General features: G+C 47.6%; 4 protein-coding genes and 1 non-coding gene across 6 annotated transcripts; 2 read left to right on the top strand and 3 right to left on the bottom strand.

The window, feature by feature from the left end:
- Nucleotides 1–1,828: 1,828 nt before the first annotated feature.
- On the bottom strand, nt 1,829–3,980 carry LOC117847969 (probable glycerol-3-phosphate acyltransferase 3). The gene is made up of 2 exons (XM_034729279.2): nt 3,155–3,980; nt 1,829–3,027 (listed from the first exon to the last, which is right to left on the bottom strand). The coding sequence occupies exons 1-2, from the start codon at nt 3,944–3,946 to the stop codon at nt 2,077–2,079; spliced, it is 1,743 nt and encodes a 580-aa protein (XP_034585170.1). The 5' UTR covers nt 3,947–3,980; the 3' UTR covers nt 1,829–2,076.
- A 1,337-nt stretch (nt 3,981–5,317) lies between these two features.
- On the bottom strand, nt 5,318–5,389 carry TRNAG-UCC (transfer RNA glycine (anticodon UCC)). Its single transcript has one exon. It is a non-coding gene; the product is annotated as a tRNA-Gly (tRNA).
- Nucleotides 5,390–9,831: 4,442 nt separating this feature from the next.
- On the bottom strand, nt 9,832–12,738 carry LOC117847074 (protein REGULATOR OF FATTY ACID COMPOSITION 3, chloroplastic). The gene is made up of 5 exons (XM_034728234.2): nt 12,419–12,738; nt 11,631–11,685; nt 11,451–11,507; nt 11,251–11,328; nt 9,832–10,456 (listed from the first exon to the last, which is right to left on the bottom strand). Exons 1-5 carry the CDS (start codon nt 12,665–12,667, stop codon nt 9,987–9,989), a joined length of 909 nt encoding a protein of 302 aa, XP_034584125.1. The 5' UTR covers nt 12,668–12,738; the 3' UTR covers nt 9,832–9,986.
- A 157-nt stretch (nt 12,739–12,895) lies between these two features.
- On the top strand, nt 12,896–16,035 carry LOC117848838 (rhodanese-like domain-containing protein 6). Of its 2 annotated transcripts, none has more exons than XM_034730396.2 (9): nt 12,896–13,165; nt 13,307–13,468; nt 13,565–13,670; nt 13,772–13,973; nt 14,069–14,150; nt 14,254–14,336; nt 14,431–14,563; nt 14,678–14,849; nt 15,223–16,035. In XM_034730396.2, the coding sequence occupies exons 1-9, from the start codon at nt 12,977–12,979 to the stop codon at nt 15,945–15,947; spliced, it is 1,854 nt and encodes a 617-aa protein (XP_034586287.1). In that variant the 5' UTR covers nt 12,896–12,976; the 3' UTR covers nt 15,948–16,035. The 2 variants fall into 2 exon arrangements, with proteins under 2 accessions (XP_034586287.1, XP_072148959.1); XM_072292858.1 differs by having other exon boundaries at nt 14,678–14,854; nt 15,223–15,376.
- Nucleotides 16,036–16,378: 343 nt separating this feature from the next.
- On the top strand, nt 16,379–26,228 carry LOC117848839 (intermediate cleaving peptidase 55, mitochondrial). The gene is made up of 13 exons (XM_034730397.2): nt 16,379–16,655; nt 17,520–17,627; nt 22,384–22,647; nt 22,719–22,811; nt 22,947–23,153; nt 23,997–24,100; nt 24,276–24,342; nt 24,429–24,536; nt 24,667–24,759; nt 24,878–24,968; nt 25,101–25,171; nt 25,573–25,701; nt 25,812–26,228. The coding sequence occupies exons 1-13, from the start codon at nt 16,608–16,610 to the stop codon at nt 25,920–25,922; spliced, it is 1,494 nt and encodes a 497-aa protein (XP_034586288.1). The 5' UTR covers nt 16,379–16,607; the 3' UTR covers nt 25,923–26,228.
- The last annotated feature ends 745 nt before the right edge of the window (nt 26,229–26,973 follow it).

Raw genomic sequence — 26,973 nt, 5'->3', positions numbered from 1 at the left:
GGCATTCATGACATCTACCTCTCCATTCATGATTGGAGACCGTATGAATGTCTAAACGCGATACATTCTTTTTGCTTACTCATTTCCCTGTTGTATTGTTAATCCATCGCTTTTCCAAATGCAAACATATCTTCTGAGGAAGTCCCAACTGCCGAACTAGGCCCCGTAGTTGCTGTTACATAGAAGAAACAGCAGAGCGTGAGTACAATAATACATGCTGTCTATCTACATCACCACATCCTTCATTCCTGGTCCAAAATCTTGCCTTCTTGGCAGCTTGATGATCAATGGTGGTTCAAACACCACATCCTTCATTGCATCCATTCCTGTAGCAATGGACCAATGGGGGTTTGATCTGATCGATTTCTTGCGAGCGCTGCAAACTGTCCTTCACTCCAACAGTGGTTCTTTATGAGCTACAGAAATGTCGGCTTGGCGCGCATTTGCCGCCAAAATCCTTGGATGGCAGATGTAACCTTGGAAGAAAAGAATCTAACTCATTTATTAGTGCCCATGCTAACATAATTCCAAAACTATCAGCCATGCTAGCGAAACTTGAAGACTTATGTACCTGAAATGTGAGGAACTGAGGATGCAGCATAATGCACGAGGTTCCGAGAAGAAAATGTGTTGAGCTACAGTGGATAACCAGTGCCGGCGGAATTATCACGATTTAGGGAGCCATTTCAAGACATTTTTCGGCAACGAAAGGCGCTTATCGGGTCAGAGTTTTCCTTGCCGCAATATTCCTGGAAATTGTTACCTAAAAAGGCTGTTCCCATGCAATCGCCATTTAGTTTCTTCTAGTTTTTGCATCATCACTTGTCCTGAAATATCACAGTCCAATATTTCATCAGAAATAGAAGTGTTTCAGTTTCATTTCGATGTTGTGTCCAGCTTGTTCCACCGGTTGTCTCGTTTCAAACAAGTGGAAGACTCTTAGGGGGTGCAGACGGTTAGTGGCCAACCTGAGAAAGCAATTCAGAATTAGAAGTAAAACAGACAGCCTTCAGATGAGGTCACTGCAATGCTATCTGAATCTGGCAAAACACAATTTAGTATCTTGGAAAGACAAGATGCAAAAGGAACCAAACGATAGATTCTCCAACAATTAATATTCTCTCCTACCAAAAAAATATCAGGTGCTTCAGATCATTCATGTTATCATCGGCACATCCGTACATGTTGCAGTACAAGTTTGTTATCAAATATTTTGTTGTTAACCTTATTGTTAGACGGCAAAAGTTATGAAATTAGAAATACCAAAACAGCCTACTCCCTCCGTTCCAAATTGTAGGTCGTTTTAATTTTTTTAAGTTCGTAGATATTATTATGTATCTAGATATAGTGTATGTCTAGGTGCATAATAATATTTATGAACCTAGAAATACCAAAACAGCCTACTTCCTCCGTTCCAAATTGTAGGTCGTTTTAGGTTTTTTAGGTTCATAGATAGATATTATTATGCATCTAGACATACACTAATTATTATTATGCATCTAGATATAGTGTATGTCTAGGTGCATAATAATATCTATGAATCTACAAAAGTCAAGACGACCTACAATTTGGAACGGAGGGAGTACAATTTAGGGCAGAGGGAGTACATAGTAAACAAGAGCCGTGCCCATGCTTATGTGACTCATTGTGGTTACATGTAAGGAGTAATTAGTGTCAAGACACCTCTTTAGAACGAGAGTGCTCACATCATTGAACGTCTCGATTTCCTGCACATCATGTTGGATTCATGACATGGACTCGAAATCCATAATGAAAACTTGGTTACGTGGAAGTACCAAACAGATCACCCATACTCTTCTAGTGAAGATGACATAATATTCTCTCATTTCTTAAGTACATTCCCTTAATTTTATACACACCAACCTCTACATTACATCGTATATTCACAAAAAATGGGGAAAAAAGAGACGTCAAGGCATCAAGCATCTTTCAAAATACAAAAACCGTTCTTAAAAGGAATAATATAGTCCCTATTTTTTCTATTTTCCCCTGAATTTTTTTCTCTTTTGAGTACTGTACGTGTAGTGTGGCACGATTTTCATTAATCGGACACGGTTATGTGCAGCCAGTGGGAGCACGAACGGGCACACGCATATCGTCGGCGCGCGTCCGCCGTGGCGGCGCCGCGACGACGCCGTCGTTGCCGACGAGCATGAGGTACTTGTCCTTCCTCGTGAGCATGGTGCACTCGTACCCGAGCGCCGCCGCGATGCGCCGCTGCACGGCGTTGGCCACGTCGGTGCTGGCCGCCTTCCCCTCCGCCACCGCCGCCGTGTCCACCCTGTCGAGGAACTCCACCGTGTAGCACATCCTGGGGTTGGCCAGGTAGTAGAAGGGGTCGACGCCCTTCCACCCGCTCGCCGTCGTGCCGTGGAACATGCTGCTCTCGACGGCGAGCGCCACGGGCACGACGCCGCGGTCGCCGCCGAGCTCGGCGAACAGCGGGCTGAACCGGAGCAGGTAGGGCTCCCGGCAGGTGGTGCCCTCGGGGCAGACCACCACGCTGTCGCCGGCGCCCAGGAGCCGCGCCATGGCGGCGCCGTCGCGGGAGCGGTCGCGGACGAGGTGGACGGTGGGGCCGATCGGGGAGAGCGCGTCGGAGACGCGGCTCAGGCTGTAGGACACGGCGCGGACACGCCGGTCGAGCGCGATGGACACGTAGACGGGATCGATGAGGGTGCGGTGGTTGCACGCGTAGAGCTCGCCGGAGGATGCGGCGCCGCCGCGGCGGATGTTTGCCGGCGGGGGCGCGCCGCGGAGGCGCCACGACTGGCCCGTCGCGGCGAGGATCGCCGTGGCGTACCGGTACGGCAGCGCCATCGCGACGGCGAGGCGGACGACGGAGAGCGCCGCGCCCAGGGGGAGCCACGTGAACATGGCCACGGCGCCGAGCGGCGTCGGCAGGAACGCCAGCCTGCCGTCGTGGAAGACGAGCGGCCTCGGGTAGTCGCGCCGGGCCAGGCGCCGCCATTTGCTCTGCTCCTCCGTGTGCACGACGTACAGCTCCTGCATCGATAGAGATCGTGTCATGAACTCATGGTGCCACCATGGTGATGTTGCTCATGGAGGACTACTAGGACATCGCTGTCATGCATGAGATCAATCAGATCATCTCAAGAAAAAAAAAGCATACCTTGCAAATTGATGACAGAGGGCTGCAGAGGAACTCCATGGAATCGCCAGCGGAGAACCCCACGACGTCGTCATCGTCGCCTCCGGCCGCCGTCTTCTGCCTCAGCACCGACATGTCCTCTCTTACGTCGCAGTCGTACTCCATGAGGCCGGTGTAGAACCCCCACACCGTCTTCATCTCCCTCACCGCGACGGCCGCCGCCGGCGACACCTGGAGGTACTCCCTCAGGAACGGCTCCACCATCACCCTCGGCATGGCGCTCGCCCACACCACCCGCGCCGGGTCGCCGGCCCGCCGCGTAACCTTCAGCGCCTCTGCCTGAACGTCCTCCAGGAGCCACCGCGGCAGCACGGCGCGGCCGGCGCGGAACGTGCCCTCGCGCAGCCCGCAGAAGGCGACCGCGGCCATGGCCCGCACGGCCGCGTCGCGGCCGGCGAGGGCGCCGAGGCAGGAGATGACGGGGTAGAGGAGGAGCAGGACGAGGCCGCGGAGGAAGCTGCCGGCCTCGATGGCGACGAGCATGAAGTAGGCGAAGAGAAGGGTGTGGCGCGGCAGGAGAAGGGCGCCGTCGACGTCGACGACCAGCGTGGTCCCCTCGCCGGCGAGCCGCGCCGCGGGAGGGGCGCATCGGTGGACGGTGGGCGAGCTGCGCGTGGGCGGCGGTGGCCGGGCAGTGACCGTGACGGTGTGGAGGAGGGAGGAGAAGAGCTCGTAAGCCGCCGCTGGCAACATCTTCTTCGCCATGGAGGGGCTACGTGTGCTTCTGCTGCTATGAGGCAGCTGGTGTTGCATCGCATGGCACCACTGATAATTGCTATATATACTCTTCTTGCACACACACACACACGTATAAGGAATTGAAATGTGTATGTATATATAGACACACACATGTATAAGGAATTGAAATGTGCCTGCCTCATTAAGCAGGGAACATGCGTGCCTAATTAATTAGTTTAGATGCCTAATTAAGCGGCTTGGAGTAGGTTTTACCATGTGTATACGGCAGCAGTGATCCATTATGTTCAGAGCGTGTGTTTGTCCACTTTGCATCAATTTGGTCACGCACAAAGTGCAATTATACATTCAAAATTTGTCAAAAAATGCAATTGTAGCTTTTAGAATAGCTTGGTGGGCTAATCTCCATGTAAGAGCAATTCCAAAAGATCCCTTAAAATTACCCCAAAACCTTATTCAGAGAAAAAAAAACTTACCTCCAATAGCTTCTCAAACCTTCCCACAAAAATCTGCTGTCCCATACCTGTCCACTTGTCCTCCGCCGCCCTGCAGGGCCTGTTTGGTTATGGATGCTTATTTATAAGTTGCTTATTTGCTTATTTATAGTTGCTTATTTATAAGTCTAGGTGTTGGTTTTTTTAAGAAAGTGTATGCGCTATTAATTGGAGAGAGAAGATGAGAACCAAGCACTTTAATCGTGTTCTCATGGTAACAAGATAACATATAATTAGGGGCACCTAAGTTATTTGGATTCTACAATAATCTGTGTGAAAAATTCTAAAATTGCATTTTTTTTATGGGTGGATATATTTATTGCACTCACTTTGCTATGAGATTCGTGCATTTAGATAGAACACATGGGCACCAGGTGAGTTTCAATCACATTGAATGACACATATTGATATGCCATGTAGGCAAAAAAAAATAGTAACATGAAATGAAATTTGAGAGAGAGAGGAGTTGATTTCATTTTCATCTAGATAAAACTGCTGTGCATAGCTTACCAAGGGCTTTGAAACTTGAATGAAACCCACGGACAGCAATTTGTTTCATATTCATGCTTTTATTGATCTCGTGCGGTCGTGGTTTGTATGCTATTACTCCCTCAATTTTTATTTATAAGGCGCACACATATGTCAAATTTTAAAAAATTACAATCTTTGACCAACAATTTAAGTCAATTTTTTATTTTTATAATATAAACTTTATATGGTTGGATTCGTAATCAAATATACTCTACAATAATCTTAAGTTCATAACCATAATGCCAAATAGATCTCTGATTAATATCTTAAATTGATACTTTTTGTACATAAAACGATGACGTATGCACAAATAAAAATACACAGCGCCATGGAACTGCAATGAGTGACCGACAAACAGATGTTCCAGAAAGAGAGGGGAAAAAAGAAAAATCTTAAAAATAAATGCGTTTGCCGGGAGTCGAACCCGGGTCTATTGCTTGGAAGGCAATTATCCTAACCGTTGGACTACAAACGCTTTAGCGTACTGCAATGACTAGTAATTAAATTTTTTCTAAAAATGTATGCGTTCGCTGCCGCAAAAGCCACAAGCAAATCTGGAGTGCTGCGTTTTGGGTCACTTCGCATGTCTTTTCCATCAACGGAATAACAAGCAAAGGGCGAGCTGTTATTCAGGATTCGAACAAATTCATGCGGCCATGCCCTAATTGAGGAACCAGCAGAACCAACCCTCATATGGTCATCAGTTTCGTCAGTGAACTGAAACACGTACACCCTCTTGGAAAAAAAAAACGGCAACCATCAGTCAGTTTCTAGTTCATCAGAAACAGTTATGCAGTGCGCCAGCCTGCTTGACAGCCACTAATCCGTACAAGAATTTAAGCACATCGCGTAGTACCTTCAGTTCATAGGACAAACGGGAAAAAGCAACCCAATTGAATTGTCTGTACGAAGTAGAATGGAATGATGATATGCATGATGTGTCAGAACCGAACACATTGGCGCAGGCGGTTCTTGATGAAATGTCTCCAATTTGCAAGGCGGAGGGTTTAAACTTTATTTTGTTCTTTGTTTGGCATTCAGTTTGTTAGGCAACAAACTGAAATTTCAGACTGCACATACGAATGGCTTGAACCGAATTGAAGAACAAATTACAAAATGATATTTCAACTGCCTTCCTCAAGGGATGGCAACCATTGAGTTGCAGATGAACTGACTATCACAAAGTTTGCTAGGCAACCATTCATTAGCCAGTACAGGCATTTATGCACAAGAGATGATTGAGACCTTTGAAGCCGTAGCTACACTGTTCACTTAAGCCTACACACAGCGCAGGGCACACCAAAAACAACAAACTAACACACTGTACATGTGCGATGAAGCCAACATATATGCAGCTCTTGAAAACTCACTATGAAACGTCTAGATCATTATCACAGAGTAGAAGGGAGGCAGCAACGGCGGCCGATAAATGTTTCCAGATGATAGGCATACTGCTTGATTGAGCACACAGGGGTATGTACCATGTACAGCAGTACACTGATTGAGAGATTTTTAGCCTGATGAACAATAAGTCATGAAACAGCCGGTGGTCCTTACCGTCAAAATAGCTGCTCGCTCGTGTGATTATATTATGGTGACAATAGGCTGATCAATCAAGATGATTTCTTCAAAAATAGCAAATCCATGATTATCCCAACATTTCAGGTGAAATGCTACAAATTAGCTGAGATATGAGCAAGATTCCCTAAGTTAATGCAAGTAATTGACCATTTGATAAATCTCAACATGTATAGAACCTGCGAGCTAATTAATACCCAACTGTCCAACATTCCTTAAGTTTGATCATTAATGAAGTTTGCATAAGGTCCCCTCCCAATCATCATTTGCATTCCCAACTTGTCATCACATGACCTCAATCAAGTCGGCAATTCAATTATGTTATCTTAGTAACTAGAACTTACAAGCTTCCGCCTGAGGGGATGTCCGCCCTAGCTTGCAAGCAGGTGCGTGTCATCGCGGCTGAAATCGCTGGTGCAAGTGGCGTCGGCAGTAAGCAAGAGAGGCGGCAAAGCAGGCTTGCAGATCACGGCTCAGCTCTTCCCCACGAGATGCAGTACGTGTCCATGCTATAAACCTGCACATTTGCTCACTGAAATTCTTCCAAAACTGAATAGCAACTTTTTTTTTTGAACGAACGAGCACGAGATTGTGCCTATTTCATTGATAGAGCAGTAGATACAAGAGCAAACTGAATACCAACTTGCTGCACACATTTTCCAACTTTTGTAGCTGACGTATAGGGGTATAGATGATAGATAGGTCTTTTATTCAGAAGATCCATGGGTTTGGAGATAAGAACCTCTGAACTTTGGGGCAAAACACCAGTTCATTCTGAACCTTCAGAACTATTCCGTTAGTTAACCAGGCAATGCGAGACAGTGTAAAGTTCGATCTTTGACCTCCAATTTAAATATTCAAACTCATTTTTCTATGCTCAAGAACTGCTGGGAGCTGTTAACCATATATCACACGTACCATTTTGATTAAACTTGTTCAAAATTTTTATGCAAAATTCCTCAAAATCTTTGACCCAAAGTTGGCCATTTATTACTGTATTCAGACTTAATTTTTTCAGGGATTTATAGTGTTGACCCTATGTCTCTACCTTTGACCATTGATTCGAAGATCTTTTGGTCCAGATCTTGACCCAAATTTAATTCCACCATGTCAAACACCTTCAAACCTCTTTCTCCATTTTTTTTCCAAATTTGAATCTTTTATTTGAATTTTTTACTAAATTTGACCATGGCTCAGTTGATATCTTTTTAAGCCCAAATTTCACATTAACCTTCTTAATGACCTTCTTTTATTTTTTTTAAGACTTGGGTGTTACATGGCCGGTGCATGTACAAGGGAGGAGAGACCCTTAGCGTTTTGCCGAAACTCTACCAAGTCAAGGTTTAGTTTACTGATTGGGCTAGAAGGGGAGTGGTTATTTGTGACATGTATGTTCCCTTGCATATACATTGGGGGTTCTGTCAGACTATCCATTTAAGTTGGTTCGAATTAGTCTTTGCTTTCAACCTTTCTTCAAGAGTAAAGGGTTATATGGTCTTAGGCCCTGTGGAACATAGTTGGCACAACTAAGATGTAGGATTACTTAGGCTGTTAGATTTGATTGCTGAACCTACCTTTTGCTCAAAGTGATACATGGACGCTACCAAAATGAGATTACTTTGGTCAAATTTACATTTTTCCTTTTATGTGAAAGCAATGCACACCCACCTAACTAATTGGTTCTCAGAAATCTGAACATGTATAGTTTTTGGAATTCCAAGGCTGGGATAACGAAGCTATTCTTTTTACTTCAATGTTCCCCACATTTTCTTTCAGTGGTTCTGCCTCAAGTGCCTTTTTAGCACTTCATATTATTGACCCATTTCTTTACGAGTATTTCCCTTTTTTGTGCAATCATAGTTTTGTTTTGCTTAGCAGGTTGTTAAAATTCCTCTCTTTGTTAGAATAATAATAATTATTATTATACAATGGGTGAATGGTAAGAGATATTGGGTGCGCTTGGATCCCTTGCTGAAGTGCAACGAGATTTTTTCGATGTTTGTGCAAGCAATTACTAGCTTGCTCGCGCAGGAGAGGCAAATCGACTCGCCCGGCCTGGCAAGACCTCGTTGCCAGCGCCAGCAAGGGAAGGTGAGGCGACCGCTCAGAAACCATGGCAGACCCATTACTTCACCTGTAATCTGATTGAAAATGATCATCATCAATGGGGTCTTTTAATGAGCTGATCCTATCTTTCTTCGTTGCATCTGGTTAATTGCTGTTGTTAAAGTGTTGAAATGGCTACTGCAATTAACAGGTTTAGTTTTGATCTACTAACATGCCTTTTTCGAGTTGTATTGGTTTTCCTGTATGAATGTTAATAGGGGATTTTCCTATATGGAGTCTTTCAATGTGCTGAATACAAAGGTGACCCGGGTGTTCCTGTTTATTTAGGAATTAATTATTTAAAGTATAGTAGAATCGACACTTTCGTGTGTATTTTGTTTATTCTCAACTACGCCAAATTCAATTATCTTTCCTCGTAAGAAAGCAATGGGAACCACCATATTAGTATCTTTCGAGAAGAAGAAAATGGGAACCACCATATTAGTATCTCTCGAGAAGAAGAAATTGAGTTGGACTAATCACTATCTTCAAGATATTTTTAGAACCACCGTATTACCATATTGGAACCAGCCCACCAGAATTAATTGACGCTATTCTTCTAGTGGTAGTCGACATGGCTGTCGACAACAAGACTTTAGTGGTGATTTTGTCGATTTCGAGGATTTGCCGGCTTAGTCTTTCGAAGGTGCTCACAAGGGTAGGGTTGCATGCGTGCATTCGTAGGAGCAGGTGTTCACAAGGGTAGGGTTGCATGCGTGCATTCGTAGGAGCAGGTGTGCGTACATGTATATGAGCATCTGCATCTTGTACTGTGTGATTCGTAAAAAATATTTTTAAAATAATAATTATTTTTTTATATTTCATCTGCCCGTAGCAACGCAACTACGGACTATTACCCAGTCAATACAAAACTTGCAAGTGATGACCTGCAGGAATTTTACCACGAGATAAAAAGGAGACGCCTACCAAACACTCTGCAGATAATCAAATTGGAGGAGCTTCTATACTCCACACTACTTGAGAGATGCACAAACTTAAAGCACAAACCAAAGGGTTGCTTCCGACTAGTTACCCCTTGGAATGCTACAAGATTTGCGCAACTCCCTCTGGGAGGGTTGAAGCAAGCAGCTGTTAGGGTCTCAGTGTGTACTCATAATGGGGCTGTATTTTGAACTCATAATACATTATTAAGCTTTTGGTTTTCTTCGCGTATTAAAGTGATACTCACAAAAAACAAAGGTGCGCTAAAGGAGGCATCTACAAGTGCTGTACTGGCCATAACACATATACCTATCTCATTATCATAGTACTGGTCCTTGGCACCAGGTAAGGCACTATGTGAAGTTTTCTCATCATACAGAGACTCAGGTGGTCCATTGTATAAGAACTAAAATAGACTTAAGCTAATTGAAAGCCATACACTAATGCTACCTCAATACCTTCTCTGCGGTATACTTCTTCACCTTCAGCTTTCTGTTCCTTCTTCTAGTGTCTTCGTAATTATCCTGGTCAGCTTCATCAACATAAATAATTTCAGGTTCATCGCCAGTTTCAGCATTATCCTCACCATAATCGGCAGACTCTAGCTCACTCCTGGCATCCCAACCCTCCTCATCTTCAAATTCATCATCAAAATACTGCTGAGCCCGAAGAGTGTGGAACTCTGGTGGGGGAGGGCAGTCTTCAGTAATCGCCTCATCCCGTTTCATAACAAGGTGCCTAATGATCCTTTCATCCTTGTCTAGAAGGGTCTTGAAGTCATTGATGTATCTTGACTCTATCTCAAAGTTCATTAAGATGTAGTTGGCATGTGTTGCTTTCTTTATTTTATAAGCAAGCCTGCGCAATCCCCAATCGTTAAGCCTCCATATCCTTCCTTTCTTCGCCCTGACAAAATCTACAAGAGAGCAGAGAGAATAGTTATACGCCCACTCTTCAGTAGTAATATCGATCAACTATTGGACTACTCTAGAAAACATAAGAAACATAGGTTTAGGCACATTGGCTGATTGAAACAAATGTAACAGAAAGAATATACCCAAAAACAATAACGAGGAATAGAGAAACAACGATTTCCTGCCCACCCTTGAGATTGCATGTAGAGATGGGGGGAAAAAAAACGAAGGCACCAAAGCAAATCAGAAAGACCGTAGCAAGTTTCGCAGGGAGCTGCCCAAGAGGGCGTCAAACTCTTACAGCTAGAAACATGTATAAATACTTTTGTTTGCCTTTAGGCGATTAACATTAATTCTTAGGTGCGTGTTTGGATCCTCGGGCTAAAGTTTAGCTCTTGTCACATCGAATATTCGGATGCTAATTAGAAGAACTAAACATGAGCTAATTATAAAACTAATTGCAGAAGCCCTGGGCTAATTCGTGAGACGAATCTATTAAGCCTAATTAATCCATCATTAGCAAATGGTTACTGTTGCACCACATTATCAAATCATGGACTAATTAGGCTTAATAGATTCGTCTCGCGAATTAGCCTCCATCTGTGCAATTAGTTTTGTAATTAGCTTATATTTAATACTCTTAATTAGTATCCAAACATCCGATGTGACAGAGGCTAAAATTTAGCCCCTAGTATCCAAACAGGGCCTAAGTATAATCAGAGAGAAGAAGGGCTCCAACATGCTTACAAAAAGATTTACAGATGCACAAGTGATGTACGAGTGCTAAGAGGTGCACCTTGTACTTTTGATACAACATCTTCAACTTCTTCAACACGATCCTCATGAATTAGATAAACTACTTCGTAGTGCCGCACTGTGAAAGGAAGAAGTTTAAGTTGAACTCAGATATCCACATGCAAATGACCAGCACGTAATGCCAGCACACGCAAACTGTAAAAAATGGCTGGAAAAAAGAGAAATGGAAAGATCTCTTACTTCTTTTTAGATTTAAATCACTCTCAAGCTGAATGTTAAGAAATTCATATAGCTTTTCTGCAAAAAAGAAATTGGATTAGAATGATCAAATATTACATAAACTACAAAAGTGAATTTTAGGATACCAAAATGAACATCTAATAGAAAAAGAAACTTTATGGCATAAAAATCCAATATCACCTTCTTCTGCATCAGCAAATTCTGGCGCCACTTGACCATCCTCTCTCGCCATTTTCTGCAAAACAAAACAACAAAAACAAATAATTAACACATAGCTATAAAGCCTTCCATATAGCTTCAAGCATTCCCCCATCCAAATATTAAGAGTATCTCCTGTTTCTTCCACAAATGGCATCCAAAAGTTTTTACCTGTTAGCCCAAGCTCTTTTGGTAGCAAAGACCTCGTGAAAACTGCATCATTATATTTTTGTATTTCCTCTAGTAGTTTACACTTATCCGCATAAGTTCTACTGCCAGCAGTTCTTTCCACTAATTTCAGTTATATAGGCAAGTGGATCTGTCTTGCACACTATAGTTTACACTTATCTGCTTAAGTTCTACTGCTAGCAGTTACTTCCACGATGTCAGCTACTCTCTTGGTCCCAAATTACTATTCGTTTTGGCTTTTTCATCTAGATATATACTATATCTAGATACATAGCAATATGTATTTAGAAAAGCCAAAACGAATAGTAATTTGGGACGAAGGAGGTACATAGGCAAATGGCTGTGTCTTTGATACTAGAGCCTCACACAAACGCAAGCATAGAAGACTAGACTCAATCACTAAAATGCGAATCACTAGCGCCTCTTCACTCCAATTATTTGCCCGATTAACCGTAAATAAACAAAATCACGGAATTCATCTAAGTATTTAGAATCAGAAACCCGAAAGGAACCAGACCATGTTCCTCCTCGTCGCCCCGTGTATCAAAATACTAGAAGCAGGGCGTGAAAAAAAATCGAACCTTTCTAAGCAGGACGGCCTCGGGAAACAGCCCGGAGGCCTCGCCGGCCTTGGGCGCGAAGCTGTGCGTGTCCACCCGCTCCTCCGCCTCCCCATCCCCACCCCTCCCCCTCTTCTTCTTCGCCCTGACTGCCACGGCCCCCCGCCGCCTCACACTTCCAACGGCGACGCGCCAACAGTTCATCCGCAGCGTCAGCGGCGGAGACGGCGCAAGGAGGGAGAGCGCCCGCGGCGCGGCGGTGGCCTCCATGGGTAGGTGGCCGGAGATGTCGCCGAGCAAGGTTCTTGCCGGGGGTTTTGGGGGTGGGGACGCGGAGCGAAATGGGGCGAGGAGGGGAAGGATAAGGTGCTTCGTGGGCCGAGCTAATGTTTGGGCCCTCCGGTAGACAGGCTGGCATTTGGGCCTATTGCGCGGTTCACATATGCATACTGGGCCGGCCCATACCGTTTTAAGACAGCTGGAGGCCCTACCAGTCCATTCACACCACCACCACGTCGTCGTCTCCGTTTCGTCCTCTTCGCTCCGCCGCCGCCGTCGCCGCCGCTAGGGTTTTCGGCTATGGACGCGACGCGGCAGCAGGAGCAGCATACAGGAGATGGCGGCGGAGACCGCTACGGCGTGCTTCTCTACTACAAGTACGCCGAGGTGCCCGACGCCGCCGCGCTCGCCGCGTTCTACGAAACGCACTGCCGCAGCCTCTCGCTCGTCGGCCGCGTCCGCGTCGGCCCCGACGGCGTCAACGCCACGGTGACAACATCCCCCCGCTTCTCTCTCTTCTCTCCATCGTAGGCGGCCTTTGGGGCAGAGATTTCGAGCTTTTTGGATTTTGTAGCGTTCATGAATTCATTCATGGTGACCTCACCGGCTTTCGCATTTTGGTATTGCTAGCTCGGAGGGCGAATGACGGCGCTAGAGAAGCACATCGCCGAGATGAGCTCCAAAGCCTTGTTCGACGGCACCGACTTCAAGCTGGCGTCCTGCGAGGACCCCGTTGACGAGAGGGTCGCCAGGGAATGCGGCTTCACCTCTCTCTCCGTCAGGGTTGTCAAGGTTCTTGTCTCTCCTTCCAGCAGAATGGTTTCACCTTTTACTATTTTGTAGAGCCATTCGTCACTTTTGAACTGTTGTTGCTGCATTGGTTGGCAGGAGCTGGTTACCCTGTGCTCCAATCCCACCTCGGCACCCCCGGAGATTTTGGGTGCAGGGAAACACTTGTCAGCCGCTGAGTTCCATTCAGTGCTCCAAAATGTTGGTGAGTGGATTCTCAGATTGAGACTTGTCCATTTCAGTTTGGGTTGCCAATTCCTGGTTTAAGAATGGATTGTAATTGCTAAGTTGGGATTGTTCTTTTAGCTGGGACTAGTTCGGATGCAGTGGCATCTGCAGAGAAGAATGAAGTGGTTGTCGTGGACGCGAGGAATGTGTATGAGACGCGGATCGGCAAGTTCAATGTACCAAATGTGGAGACTTTAGATCCAGAAATCAGGCAATACAGTGACCTGCCTTCATGGATAGATGAGCATACTGAGAAGTTGCGTGGGAAGTCAATTCTGATGTATGTTTGGCTGGATCTTTGAATTAACCTTGAATTAGACTGATGCATTTGGCCACACCAAGCAGGCAGCTTAACTATCTTATTGGTATTTACAGGTACTGCACTGGAGGTATACGATGTGAGATGGCATCAGCTTATATTCGCTCAAAAGGTGAAGGATTTGAGAACGTTTTTCAGGTAATATGCTAGACTTTGTTTGGTTTGTCTTTAGTCTTGAGTTCTTGGGCGTGCTTGAGTAGTTTGTATTGTTCTTGACTGTTTATTATTATGTTTATGTTAGCTATATGGTGGCATCCAGCGGTATCTGGAGCAATTTCCAGACGGTGGCTATTTTGAAGGAAAGAATTTTGTATTTGACCACAGGTTGGTAGTTGTCTAATGCAACAAAGCTCCAAACTGTGCCCTTCTGGATTTCCTTAGTTTCCTTACCACTAGCTTGTGGAATGTCGTTTTACAGAATCTCAGTAGGAAGCCTGAAAGAGAACATACTTGGAACGTGTTTGATATGTGGTTCTTCCTATGATGACTATTCATCCCGGTGTCGTTGCAGCAACTGTAGAATGTTGGTCTTAGTGTGCCCTACATGTCAGGTTGAGTCAAATGCAATATTTTTTAATGCATTTTTTTTATGAATGTTTGCTGATTGTCACATTAATTTTATGCTCAATTGTATAATCGCCTAACTTCTCTTTTTTAATCTCTAGGATTCCACTAAGGAGTATGTATGCGAGCTGTGTCAAAAGAATGGAAAGGAACCCTGCCAAATATCAACAAGGCAAGACTGTGAGATACAGACAGGGCTATCTGAACCTTCTGGTTTTGAAAAGCCATCCATAAGCAATCACATTCTGACCTCCAAAGTCCCCTGGTGTAATGGTAAGGTCTGTATCAGTTTTCCACTGCACTTTCTGGACGATAGATAATATATTTATGTTCTTATCAATATGCACATAGGTCCTATGCTATGGACAGAAGTACAGAACAAATGCATTGGGCTAGGCTTGAACAATATAGATAAATGGTAGTAGGTTGGGTAGCCGTAATATCAATGTTAACTTTATTACACAATGCCCCTAATTCTGAAGAGTTTTAGTCCATATGCATTTTTGTTCCTCTGAATCATCTGTTTATTCTGACGTTCTCTAGTGCATTCAGTCTGAACTAGTATAAACATGCAGTTGCGTAAATTAGCTTCAGTACTTGTATTTCTTAGGGTTGACCTTTCTCTAACTTAGGTGAAATGTTACAGGTAGCGAGCAGCTGAAAAAGCTGAGGATCCTCTGCTTGCATGGTTTCCGGCAGAACGCATCCAATTTTAAGGGAAGAATGTCAGCACTTGCCAAGAAGCTGAAGCACATTGCTGAGCTTGTCTTCATAGACGCTCCTCATGAGCTTCCTTTTGTATACCAACCAATCCAGAGCCACTGCTCTGACAAACCCTCACCTCCGCCTGAGACACCAAAACGGAAATTTGCATGGCTCATCGCTCCAAACTCCAGCTGCAGCACCGAGCAAGACTGGAAGGTTGCAGATGCGCCATTCGACCCACTTCAGTACCAGCAACAAACCGAAGGCTTTGAGGAATCATACGTCTACCTAGAAAACACAATCTCTCAGATGGGGTGCTTCGACGGAATCCTTGGCTTCTCTCAGGGCGCTGCCATGGCTGCCTTGTTCTGCAGGAAGCAGCAAGAGACCTCCGGTGCTCCGAAGTTCAGGTTTGGGATGTTCTGCTCTGGGTATCCAGCACCAGTGGGTGATTTTGATGCCGAACTAATCAAGCTCCCCTCGCTGCATTGTTTTGGCAATGGCGAAGGCCATGATCGGCAGATAGCGAACAGGGCGAGCTGTGAACTTGCTGATCAATTTCAGCAGGATTGCTGCTCCATTGTTGAGCATGATATGGGCCACATAATCCCCACCCGGTCGCCCTACATCGATCGGATAAAGGATTTTCTTTCCGGTTTCCTATGACATGGTTTCAAGTAATTTGTATTATGTTGTGAGTTGTTGGTGTACGCAAAGTTGCGTTCTGAATGGCATCCACCGTGTTTGCTGGTAATTTGTGTTTTGAATCTGATTGTGCAAAACAAGTTGGGATTCTTACTTTCTGAGAGGACTACTGGCGCTTCGGCATCAGAATGTCTTGACATCATATTTTAGTATTATGTAATTTTAATTCCAAAACTTCTTATCAAAATCATAGCGCTTTCCTGCGCAACAGTCTTTGCTAGTATATCACGATTTTTCAAAATTAATGTAGGGCCCGCATGTCAGTGTTTGTTTAATCCTCCCATTCCCATACCATCTCTCTCTACTCCTGTCACTTTCGCCGCCGCCGCCCGCAGCGCCCGCCTCCGCGCTCGCCGGCCGGCTCCACCTCCGCGCTCGCTGCTTGCCCCCGCCCCTGCTCCCGCGCCGGCCGCCGCCAGCCAGCCTCGCCCCACGCCGGCGGCCCCGCCTGCTCGGAATTCTACCATCCCATCCATCTCTCGGGAGTCGGGACTCGAGAGCTCAGCACGCATAGCGACCTGGCCTAATAGACGTGCTTTAAGATTGGTGACAACTTGATAGAGAAGGAGAAGCGAAAGCGAACTCGAGCAAGGTTTTAGGGAGGCTGCTGTGCTGCTGCCGATGGCCATGGCGGCGCGGCTGCTACGGCGAACGCTGCGAGCAACCGAGGTAAGCAGATCGCTGAAGCCTGAAGCACCCCCCCCCACTCCCATCTCCCATTTGCCCCCACCCTCCGTCCCTTGTCGTCCTTCTCTGTTTTTTCATTTTTTTTAATCGGAGAGGAGGGGGTGGGATTCTGCGCGCGCTGCTTTGCAAACTTAGGCGTCGGATCCTCCGGGCCCGTGTTCTTGGCGAATCCGTGTGGCTCCTCCGGATTGCTGATGCTTGGGGTGTGACTTGTTGCGGGTTCCGATGAACAAAAGCTCAAGTATGAAGTATTTCTGGGCTCTGGGAATTGGATTGGGCGCGAGTAGCTTCAGGTAGCATCTTGGAGTCTGGAGTTTTGTTGAATTTTATTCTGGCTCGTAGAAACATTGGTCAGGCTTGGAATGGAGGGCACATGTCGTATTAGCCTGTAGGTGAGATAGTCTTGGATGGCCTAGTTGGATTGGTTGTCGAGGAAAAATTCCTCCATGTGCCAGTAGAGCTCATTTCAAGATTAGATGGCGTTCTTGGTTAATTTGGGCCGGAACTGTGTGGATTGCATGTGTCTCGTTTTCTTTGGACATAGGAACATGTAGCTTGTTTTCTTTCACGGCTATGTTTGTATTTCCTGATTGCCAACTGAATCAGAGCGCCGCTGCAGCGATACGAGCATAGTGTAATTTTATTGTAATTGGTTGGTTAGTCGAAGTGGCCAAGCTTCCCTTTCATGATGAGAGAAGGGGCAAATTCTTTTCACAGGCTGACCTATGTCTTTTCTCCTAAATTGTTGCGAAATGTGGACTCAGTGCCTCACAAAAAGCAGTGTTTCTCTTTTACCGCTGTTTACCAGTGTACTGATCCATCTCTGTCTTGCAATGTTGCACCCAGGTAGCATCTCGATTCCTATCTGCTTCTCATGGTTTGGTACAGCGAGCTGCATACACTTCTGGAGGAATAGTCGATGTTGGCCAACCAACGCCCCAGACACACCCTGAGGTACTGCTATTCCCATTACTTGATGTGGTTCCAAATTTTACAGGCATCTGACACTTGGTCCTGTTGGAGACAAAGGATTTTCAGAGTTTTAGAGAAATATACTACAGTTTTACAGAATACTTTGGTTTTGGAAACCTACAAGGTGTTTGGATACAAGAAATTTTATAGTTTTGAACACCATAAATATTGGTAAAACTCGGAACCTCTTTTTTCCTAAACCATGGTTTTGCACGCCTCTTGTTTCTAAAATTTCGGTTTCTTGATAACATGATTTTTTTTTGAAACAATGACATCCAGACAGGCCCAGTGTCATCTTGTATTATCTTTACCCCACTAGAGGTTGTATTATTGTTACTCTTTTCCTTCTTAATATAATGATACTGTGTGTTAGAGAAAAAAAAAGACAGGTCCAGTGCCTTAGACTCTAGACACTGCTAAAAAGTCACATTGTGTTTTGCACGTATCTGTTTTCGGAGTGCTGTAACATGTTGCCTATTAACTCAGTTCGTGTGATACTTTCCCATCTTGTTATGAAAACTTGAATTTCTTTGTGAGAGATCCTGCAGGACCACCCTGGAAACATATGCATCTCTTCTCTAACATAGTAACATTACCATTTTTTGTGACATTCAAAATAAGATCTTACCATCTTATGTTCCTCTTGTTCTGTATTAGTATCTATAGCTAAGACCCAGTATCATTTCATTTTCAAGCTTAACAAGTTTGTTTTGTATCCTCTTGTTGTGGCATCCATTGCTTACAGTTTTATCTTGTATTATGTGGATCTACACAAAGCACTTTATTATTATCAAATAAATTAATTAATCCACCTTATAAGAAAAAACTCGATCGGCGGGGGAAAGACCGCCCCCGCGGCATTGCACTAAGAAGAAATCTTAGCCAAGGTTGCAAAAGGCGCTAGGCGCTCTCTAGGCGGTGACCCACCGCCTAGAGCCTAGGCGTGCCTAGGCGTTTCAAGGCGGTCTCCTAGGCGGTGTTGTACATACGCATATACCTTGCCATATATATACATATCCTTAAAAAAAAAGAAAAATAGAAGACTAGTGGGCCTAAAATCGAACTGAAGGCCCATCAAAACAGCCCAACCCGAGTGAGGGATATGGGTACCCCATGGGTCCCCACCGACCAGGATACTGGTCGGCCCTAGCAAGTGGGCCCGCTCGACCAGAACGTGCGGGGAGACCGGGCAATTCGAAACGGCCCGAATATTGTGGGATACTTGTAGTAATCTGACTTGGGTTGCTTTCCATGTAACAACCGACCAGATTAGATTCAAACCGACTTGTAACCTTAGGTCATCAGCCTATATAAGGTGACCAAGGGCGCCTCCCGAGGGCATCTCAGCTCTCCGCATACCATACCAGCAATACAATCTAGCAAAACACAGGACATAGGGTATTACTCTCCGGAGGCCCAAACCTATCTAAACCTTCGTGTTCTCGTGATTACCTTCGAGTTCTTGGTCTCACAATCCTCCCTGCCTACAAATCTACCACTTGGGTAACCCCCCGGTGGACTGCCGGTTACTAGATCTGACAGTTGGCGCGCCAGGTAGGGGAGATTGTTAGATCCTCCCTAGTGAGCTCAATGGCATCTCACCCCGGCGTCATCTTCCTCGAGAGCATGAAGGACACCCTCGCCAACCCGATCCAGCTTCACTTCGGGACCATGCCGGCAGATCCCGATCCGCTCCCTTCGACGGCTCGGCGTCCGTTGGACCTGCGCCAGCAGAGCAAGACCTCCACCTGAAGACCTTCGTGTTGCTCGCCCAGCAGATCGGCGACCTCTCCCTCTCCGAGAGGATTCCCATCATCCTTGCTGCAACTCGCCCACCCACGCCCTCCGACCTGATTGCGGGGCAAGATCACATCAGCAACACCATTGCTGAGTGCATCAACCTCTCCGAGACGGCGCTATGCCCAACAAGGTCGGCGCAGGGTCCTTCCCGCGCCCCCTTTGGCCTGAGGAACTCGGTTGCCGTGTTTTTCGTGAAACTCGCGCAGTCTCTTCAGATCCAATCTGAAGATCCAACTGGACCCGCCCAGTTTTCGGACTGTGGCTAGTATCAGATCCCCTACATCGTTCTGACTCCGAACCCTTATGGAAACGACGTCGAGAGCAACTCCACCACGCCAGATCGCGAAGCCTCTGTGGTCTCCGCTAACGATCCACCCGTGGATGGCGAAACCTCTTCTCAGGAAGAAGGTCGCAACGCCAAGAACCAGGACCGTGCAATACGGCGCCAACGGGAGCAAGCCGACGCCCAGCAACATCAACAACCTGCTGCTATCATGGGAGCCGAGGCAGCAGGCGATCAGCGCCGACCACCGCCCGCCGCCAACGCCGAACCACCGCGTGCCAATGATGGTGACAATGCCGATCAGGATGGTGCTCAGGGCAAACGCAGGCGCCCTATGCGCGCCCGCAATCTACAAGCCGGCCTCGAGGAGGTCGGCCACAACGTCTTCACCACACCCCAGGCTAACCTGGGAGTTGCCTTCGCCGATCTGGAAAACTTTCTAGACTCGGAGCCACTTCGGCAGATCCGGGCACGTATCCGCGTCGCCAACACCCAGGTCAAAGAGTGGGCCCAGAGCCGGTCAAGACTCCTGGTCCACCGGCACTCTCGAAGCCGATCCGCTCATAGCAGATTCGGTCACTACCAAGGCGACCACGGTAACCGAGCTGGAGGTTGGTTGGAGCTCGTCCGTGAAGAGGAGGTGGAGCAACCCACCAACCCACCCACCAACAACACCCGTCAACTTGACAACCGCTGCTGTGGCAGGAGAAGCGATGGCGAGAACCGTGGCAGACAAGGTCGGCAACATGACCTCCGCGAACAGCTACGCGACTGCCGCGACCTACGCCCGACCTCAACAACCACCACCAAGAGCAGGAAGAAGCCGAGCTCCGCCGCCGCGCTGAGTACGACTACGACTACGGTGCTCCTGGACTCGACGGTAGGCTAAACCGCACAGAACGAGAGGACTGTCGACCCCAAGAAAAGGAGATGCATCGCTGTGCCGACTACGACCGCATGTACGACGCCCCTGAAGACGCTTACGTCCCACCCAGGCGCAACAATGGTGGATGCCCCAGGGCACCACCCGTCGAATACAACCTTGAGGACGACGACGACACAACGATCGATGGTTTCGTCACTTTCACTTCCCGCCTCAGGGCCGTTGAGTGGCCTGCCACGTTCAAGCTGGCTATCAACGAAAAGTACGACGGTCGCTCCGAGCCTACTATATGGCTCAAAACGTACAGCACCACGGTGAAAGCCGCCAACGACACCTACGACCAGATGGCCGCCTATTTCTCGGTGATGATGGGTCCCGCCCCTCTCCTGTGGCTAGAGAACCTCCCGCCAAGCAGCATCGACACCTGGGGTCAGCTCGCTAGGGCTTTTACCCAGAACTACCAGGCTACCTACAGCTGACCTGGAAACACGGAGAATCTTGGGCAAGTCTGCTAGTGGAAGAACGAAACTCTCCGAGAGTACGTGAACCGCTTCTTCAAGAACCGCAACAGGTTGGCCGGCGTCGAGGACCGCGACATCATCTGGTACTTCCGTTCTAGCCTGATGAACCGTAACATGTTCTGCAAGCTATATGAGGCTGCCCCTAAGATGGTTGGGCAGATGATGCAGCTCGTCCACCTTCAGGCCGACACGGAGGAGGCAACGCAAGTATAGTTCCAGGGTGGCAAGTATCACCAGAACGACAACCACGAACTGCCGACCCATGAGGAACACCAAGCACGACCAGAGTCCTCCTGACTTCGAAAAAGGGCCCCCAAGGTCCTCACTGCCGAAGCCGATCCCGCCAGACCAACCACCTTCCTCCACAACAGTCCCACCTTTTCCCTATTCCCTCCCTCCTCCCACCTTATCCTCTCAACCTCTCCTCTTAGCCACTCGCGAGACCACGGTCCCTGCATCGCCCCCGCCATCCCAGCCACCGCCGCTGCGGGTCTCTGTCCCTTGCCTCCTCCTCCTCCTCCTCCGCGCACCGGCAGCCGCCCCTGCCTCCTCCGCTGCCGCCGCCGCCCGTCCCTGCCTCCTCCGCCGCCGCCCGTCCCTACCTCTGCCGCTGCCCGTCCCTGACCTCGCCGCCATCGTCCTAGCCTCCGCCGCCACCACGGGCCGCCTAGGGGACCACCTACCCCCTAGGCGCTGCGGTACCCCGCCGCGCGGCACATAAGCGCGCTTAGGCGGCCGCGGAATTTCGTCTGGTGGAACACGGATCTTAGCCAATCCGGCCGAGAAAACCCCCGAACCCCGGCTTCACCCTATAGGGCCACACCGTAACCTGGGCTGACCACGACCAATTAGGTTGGCGACCACTGCAACTACCCCCTGGTAGGAGGGCCCAAACCAACCATAGGTGCCATAGGCTGGCGCCTTGCCACTATTTTTTGGGTTTGCCAGCAGGAGTTTTTTTTGCTGCCACCAGGATTTGAACCATGGGGAGTTTTTTTTGCTGCCACCAGGATTTGAACTGGGGAGCTTACCACTACACTACAAGAGTGTTGGCTAATCCACCTTATATAAGTTACAAGAGCAATAATCTGATCCACAACAGGTGTATGCCGAATATGCCCACATGTGTAACATTCATGCCCACTGAAATATGCTTCTGTACAAATCTTGCTAATCACCATCCTATTATTTTGTTTCTTAAACCACTTGGTTTTATATTTGTTTCTTAAACATTGTGTCACTATGAGCCAGTTATTAGCTGATGGAGAGATCACACCAGGCATCACAACTGAGGAGTACATCTCTAGAAGAAAAAAGCTTTTGGAGGTGCTGCCGGAAAAGAGCTTGGCCATTATTGCCTCTGCTGATCAGCAGATGATGACTGATGTAGTGCCCTATCCATTCAGACAGAATGGTGATTACCTGTACATTACTGGTTGTACACAACCTGGTGGCGTAGCAGTTTTGAGTGAAGAAACCGGACTATGCATGTTCATGCCTGATACAAATAAGGAGGTAATGAGCTCTTATTCTGATACCTTTTCGAAGTATGCCACGTAATTCTTATTAATGTGTAATTCTGCTAGGATGTAGTTTGGCAAGGTCAAACTGCTGGAATTGAGGCAGCTGTGGAATTCTTTAAAGCGGATAAAGCATTTTCACTTAGTCAGATGCAAAAGGTCTGCACTCAGATTTTCTTCCAGCATTATTTGTTGTCAATTTTGATCACTACCTGTTATTTCCTGCTAGTACAACTTTGTTAGTTGTTAATTACTGAATTTTCTACCACTAACACCATTGCTACTGAAATACAGATCCTTCCTGAAATGATTGAGCAGTCAAAAGGGGTATATCACAATGTAAAGACATCATCATCTTCTTACAAGAACTTGGATGCCTTCCGCCGGGCGTCCCTCAACAATAAAGTAAAAGATCTTACATATTACACCGATGAATTACGGTGGATCAAGTCAAAATCTGAAATTAAGTTGATGAGGGAATCGGCATCTATTGTTTCTCAGGTATATTTTGGTAATAAAATTGCCACTGGCATCCCATGATTTTTGGAACAGTCTTAAATTCTCAGTTCAACCTGCATAGAGAATTTGCTGAAATGTGTTTGATATTACAGTTCAGAATTTTAGTTTTGCCTCCATCTGATACAGTTATTAGAACTAGAGTCATTCAGGTTGGGAAGGTTCAAACTGGGTTTTTATTTCTATAGGTGAACTATTGGGGTTGATGCAGGAAAAACTGTTGGTAGAGAACTAGACAGGCCCCCAAGGTACTTTAGCTAATTAGGTAGTTACGAATGAATGTGTAGTCCTTTTTCGTTTGGTAAACCCAAAAGGTGCACTGTTTCCATAATTACTATTCGTACCACGCTGTCCTGCACATATTTGATATTTCCCTTCCGGCTGGCTCCATAACTCAGGTTTGTGCACTCAGTCGCCCCACATAGATCATCTCCCTATTATTGATTGGGCTTCCAACAAAGCCCGCTGAAATTATGTAGTCCTTTTTGGTTTGATAAACCCAAAGGTACACTATTTCCCTAATGATTATCTGTACCATGCTGTCATGCACATATTTTCCTGCCTCCTGGTTGGCTCCATAACATAGATTTGTGCACTCAGACACCCCACATAATGCATTTCGCTACTATTGGTTGGGCCTCCAACAAGTACTCAATGAAAATACAGTACGTCTGTTTCTATTAGGGATATGGTAGGATACAGGACACAAATTGTCAAACCCAAAAGGCTAAAACACAAGATCAAGTGACTGTCTTAGAGACACATAAATACTGTATTAACTATTGACTTGAATATGTGCGTACTGACTGATTCTCTTTTCCTGACCAGTCTCTTTTACAAACGATGTTGCTATCGAGGACCCACAGGGAGGAAAGCCAGCTGGCAGCTAAGATTGAATATGAGTGCAAAATGAGAGGTGCCCAAAGAATGGCGTAAGTATTCTGCCGTGTATTCTTCCTATCCATTCATTTGTTAATTGATAGCTGAATTAAGTTCTTGTGCGTATGCAATATGAGATCATAATTGGATCAAGGAACTCACTATTCTTTGTTGATAGAGCAAGGTGCTAGTATCAGATGATTTACCTTGTGTTTTGTTTCCGTGTAGGTTCCATCCTGTAGTTGGTGGAGGAGCAAATGGCAGTGTTATACACTACTCAAGAAACGATAGAAAAGTGAGGACCTTTTCTTGTCTCTCGTTGGACCATTCCACATCTCAGAGCTATTTTCTTGTGAAGTCAATAACGCAGCTGTTTGACAGATCAAAACAGGTGATCTTCTGCTCATGGATGTTGGCTGTGAGTATCATGGCTACCTTAGTGATCTGACTCGAACATGGCCACCATGTGGCAGATTTTCTCCTGCTCAGGTAAGTGCTCGACTTTTACTGTCCTATTTATGTATACGCAATACTAGTATACTCCAGAAACAGTTGGTCTAGTTTGGTATTTTTGAAGACTTGAGCTCATAGTTTGAATCCTCATCATGACTGACTCCAGGAAGAGCTCTACAGCCTAATACTGGAGACAAATAAAGAGTGCATAAAGCTCTGTAAACCGGGCACAAGCATCAACGAGATACACAATCATTCGGTATGTCTCTGGTGTCATTCTGGTTTTCTTTCTATTTTCATTTTCACGAAAATACGTAAATTAAATGTCATGAAAGTTTCAGAAGATCCTCCTTAATCTCAAAATCTCTGGGATGCAGGTAAAAATGCTGATAAAGGGATTCCAAGAACTGGGGATCCTGGAGAAGGGGAAGTCCATCCAATACAACTACCTGAACCCGACCGCGATAGGTCCGTCCCGCTGTCCATCTGTTCTCTAGATTTGGTGTTGAATGCAAGAGATGGTGGTGGGGTGCCCCCAGCCCTGGGGGACCACGGACCAGAGCCTAACATGTCCATCTGTGTTGGTGTCCCGGATTCCAGGTCACTCGTTAGGCATGGACATTCATGACTCGGTGACGCTCCCCAAGGACAAACCCTTGGAGCCCGGCGTGGTAAGTAGCCGATGCTACGTCTCTCTTCCTCCTCCTACATCCTACCCTAGTTACTTCAGTTTCCCCGGACCCTCCAACCCTCGGTCTTGGCGTATCGCCCTGAATCTTTGGTACAGCTAGCGATCCAACTGGCGTCTCAGGATATTAGGCTGTAGCACTGTGCTTTCCTTTCCATATTTGGCGTATCACCTTAACCCCTCCGCAGTTGCTCCTGCCCTGTTGTCACCCAACTGAGCCGCCAAGTGTAGCGCGCGTAGGTGCTTCGCTGCCATTGCCGGATGGCAGCGGCCCCGGGGCACCAATAACTCCATTGTCCGTTCATCTTTGGAGCTCCCTCCAGCACGGCAGCAGCACTGGCTGACAACAAGGATGGTGTGTGTTTTCTCGTTGTCCATGTGCAGGTCATAACGATCGAGCCCGGCGTGTACATCCCGCCGGCCCCGGTCCTGAACGAGCGCGCGCCGGGGAGGTTCCGCGGCATCGGGATCCGCATCGAGGACGAGGTCCTCGTCACCGAGGACGGCCACGAGGTATGTAGCACGCGGTGTTCGTTCGACGTTGGGCGTTGGGGGTGGTGATCGGTGGTGAATGCCGTTGTTGGCGTCGGGGATTTTATTGATGCCGGTGTGGCTGGGTGCAGGTGCTGACGGCGTCGGTGCCCAAGGAGATCCCGCACCTGACCACGCTGATGAGCATGGGCAGCGAGTCGGCGGCGGCGGGCGGCCATGAGCGGCGAGCTGCCTGCAGCTGATGGATCGAGGGAGCGCGTTGGCGGCGGCGGCGGCGGCGGCGGCCATGCTGCCAGCATCGTCGCATGGCGTGTTGGCATTCATTCGAGTCGAGGCTTGGCCATGCTGCTCTGGAGCCTAGAGCGGGAATCCGCTGCGTCCATTGAATACTGTATGATCATCACGGGGACGTTTAGGAGGGGGCAAAACAAAAAGGGTCGGGGGAAAAAAAACCAGCTCGTTTTGCTGGGAAAACATTGGTGGTGGACTGGTGGTTTGGTTTGTGTAGGAGAATTTTGGCCTCTGCATTGCACGGGTAACCATCGTCATCCGTATCCCCATGCGGTTAGCTGACAGATAGCCCGTATCTAACCGCACGCATGCCCGGCGTGACCGCACGAGCAGTCAGAGAGAAACGGGTGAGACTGTGAGAGCTCACCGCCGTCGTCTTCCTCGTCGCCGTCATCATGGCAGCCCAGCTGGGTGGGTGGTGAGCGGAGGCAGGCAGCAGGGTGGCGGGTGACGCAGCGGCCATGAATGCGGCGGCCTGCCCTGCCCCTCCCGCTGCGTAGCTCAGGTATGCGCGTGCCGGCCGCGCACGGATGACGGATCGCGGCCGCGGCCGTGCCCGTCCGGTGGCGCCGTGCTGCCGCCGCTTTGAATGTGGAGTTGGGGTGGAGCAGCGAAGACGCGTTGTCCGGCCGGGCCCACTGGATGAGTAGAGTACGGGACGCCCCACTCTGACGCGCCGCGCCATGGATGTCCGGCTGATGACGAGGCTTAATAAAAAAATAAAAAGCAGAGTCACAGGTAGCGCAGCGCCATCTCCCTACAGCCCCGGACTCCCGGCACGGCACTGGTGCGGTTCACGTGCAGGCAGCAGAAGCCAGCAGCGCAGTGAAGGCGAGCTGCAGGCGCGACGCGACTCCCCGCCACAACCACACGGTTTTGACCTTGCAGGCAGGCAGAGCCGCAGAGGCGTCGTCGTCGACTCGTCGTCTCCTGGCGGCCGAGGAGGGAGGCATTGTATCGGCTGCCTGCGCCGCGCCGCAGAGGCTACTGCTTCCACCCACA

Source organism: Setaria viridis, chromosome 3 (genome assembly GCF_005286985.2).
Source record: "Setaria viridis chromosome 3, Setaria_viridis_v4.0, whole genome shotgun sequence".
In the NCBI taxonomy this organism is placed as follows: domain Eukaryota; kingdom Viridiplantae; phylum Streptophyta; class Magnoliopsida; order Poales; family Poaceae; genus Setaria; species Setaria viridis.
The sequence above is the reverse complement of the archived record's forward strand: the minus strand, read 5'-3'. Positions and strand labels throughout refer to the sequence as shown.

Coding starts and splice junctions, on each gene's coding strand:
- LOC117848838 (XM_034730396.2), top strand. CDS start 12,977: ATGGACGCGACGCGGCAGCAGGAGCAGCATACAGGAGATGGCGGCGGA. Junction 13,166..13,306: donor CCGACGGCGTCAACGCCACG/GTGACAACATCC, acceptor TGGTATTGCTAG/CTCGGAGGGCGAATGACGGC. Junction 14,337..14,430: donor AATTTTGTATTTGACCACAG/GTTGGTAGTTGT, acceptor GTCGTTTTACAG/AATCTCAGTAGGAAGCCTGA.
- LOC117847074 (XM_034728234.2), bottom strand. CDS start 12,667: ATGGAGGCCACCGCCGCGCCGCGGGCGCTCTCCCTCCTTGCGCCGTCT. Junction 11,686..12,418: donor AGGCCGTCCTGCTTAGAAAG/GTTCGATTTTTT, acceptor TTTGTTTTGCAG/AAAATGGCGAGAGAGGATGG. Junction 11,329..11,450: donor TGATTTAAATCTAAAAAGAA/GTAAGAGATCTT, acceptor TTCCTTTCACAG/TGCGGCACTACGAAGTAGTT.
- LOC117847969 (XM_034729279.2), bottom strand. CDS start 3,946: ATGCAACACCAGCTGCCTCATAGCAGCAGAAGCACACGTAGCCCCTCC. Junction 3,028..3,154: donor CTCTGTCATCAATTTGCAAG/GTATGCTTTTTT, acceptor CTATCGATGCAG/GAGCTGTACGTCGTGCACAC.
- LOC117848839 (XM_034730397.2), top strand. CDS start 16,608: ATGGCCATGGCGGCGCGGCTGCTACGGCGAACGCTGCGAGCAACCGAG. Junction 22,812..22,946: donor CACTTAGTCAGATGCAAAAG/GTCTGCACTCAG, acceptor ACTGAAATACAG/ATCCTTCCTGAAATGATTGA. Junction 24,101..24,275: donor AGAGGTGCCCAAAGAATGGC/GTAAGTATTCTG, acceptor GTTTCCGTGTAG/GTTCCATCCTGTAGTTGGTG.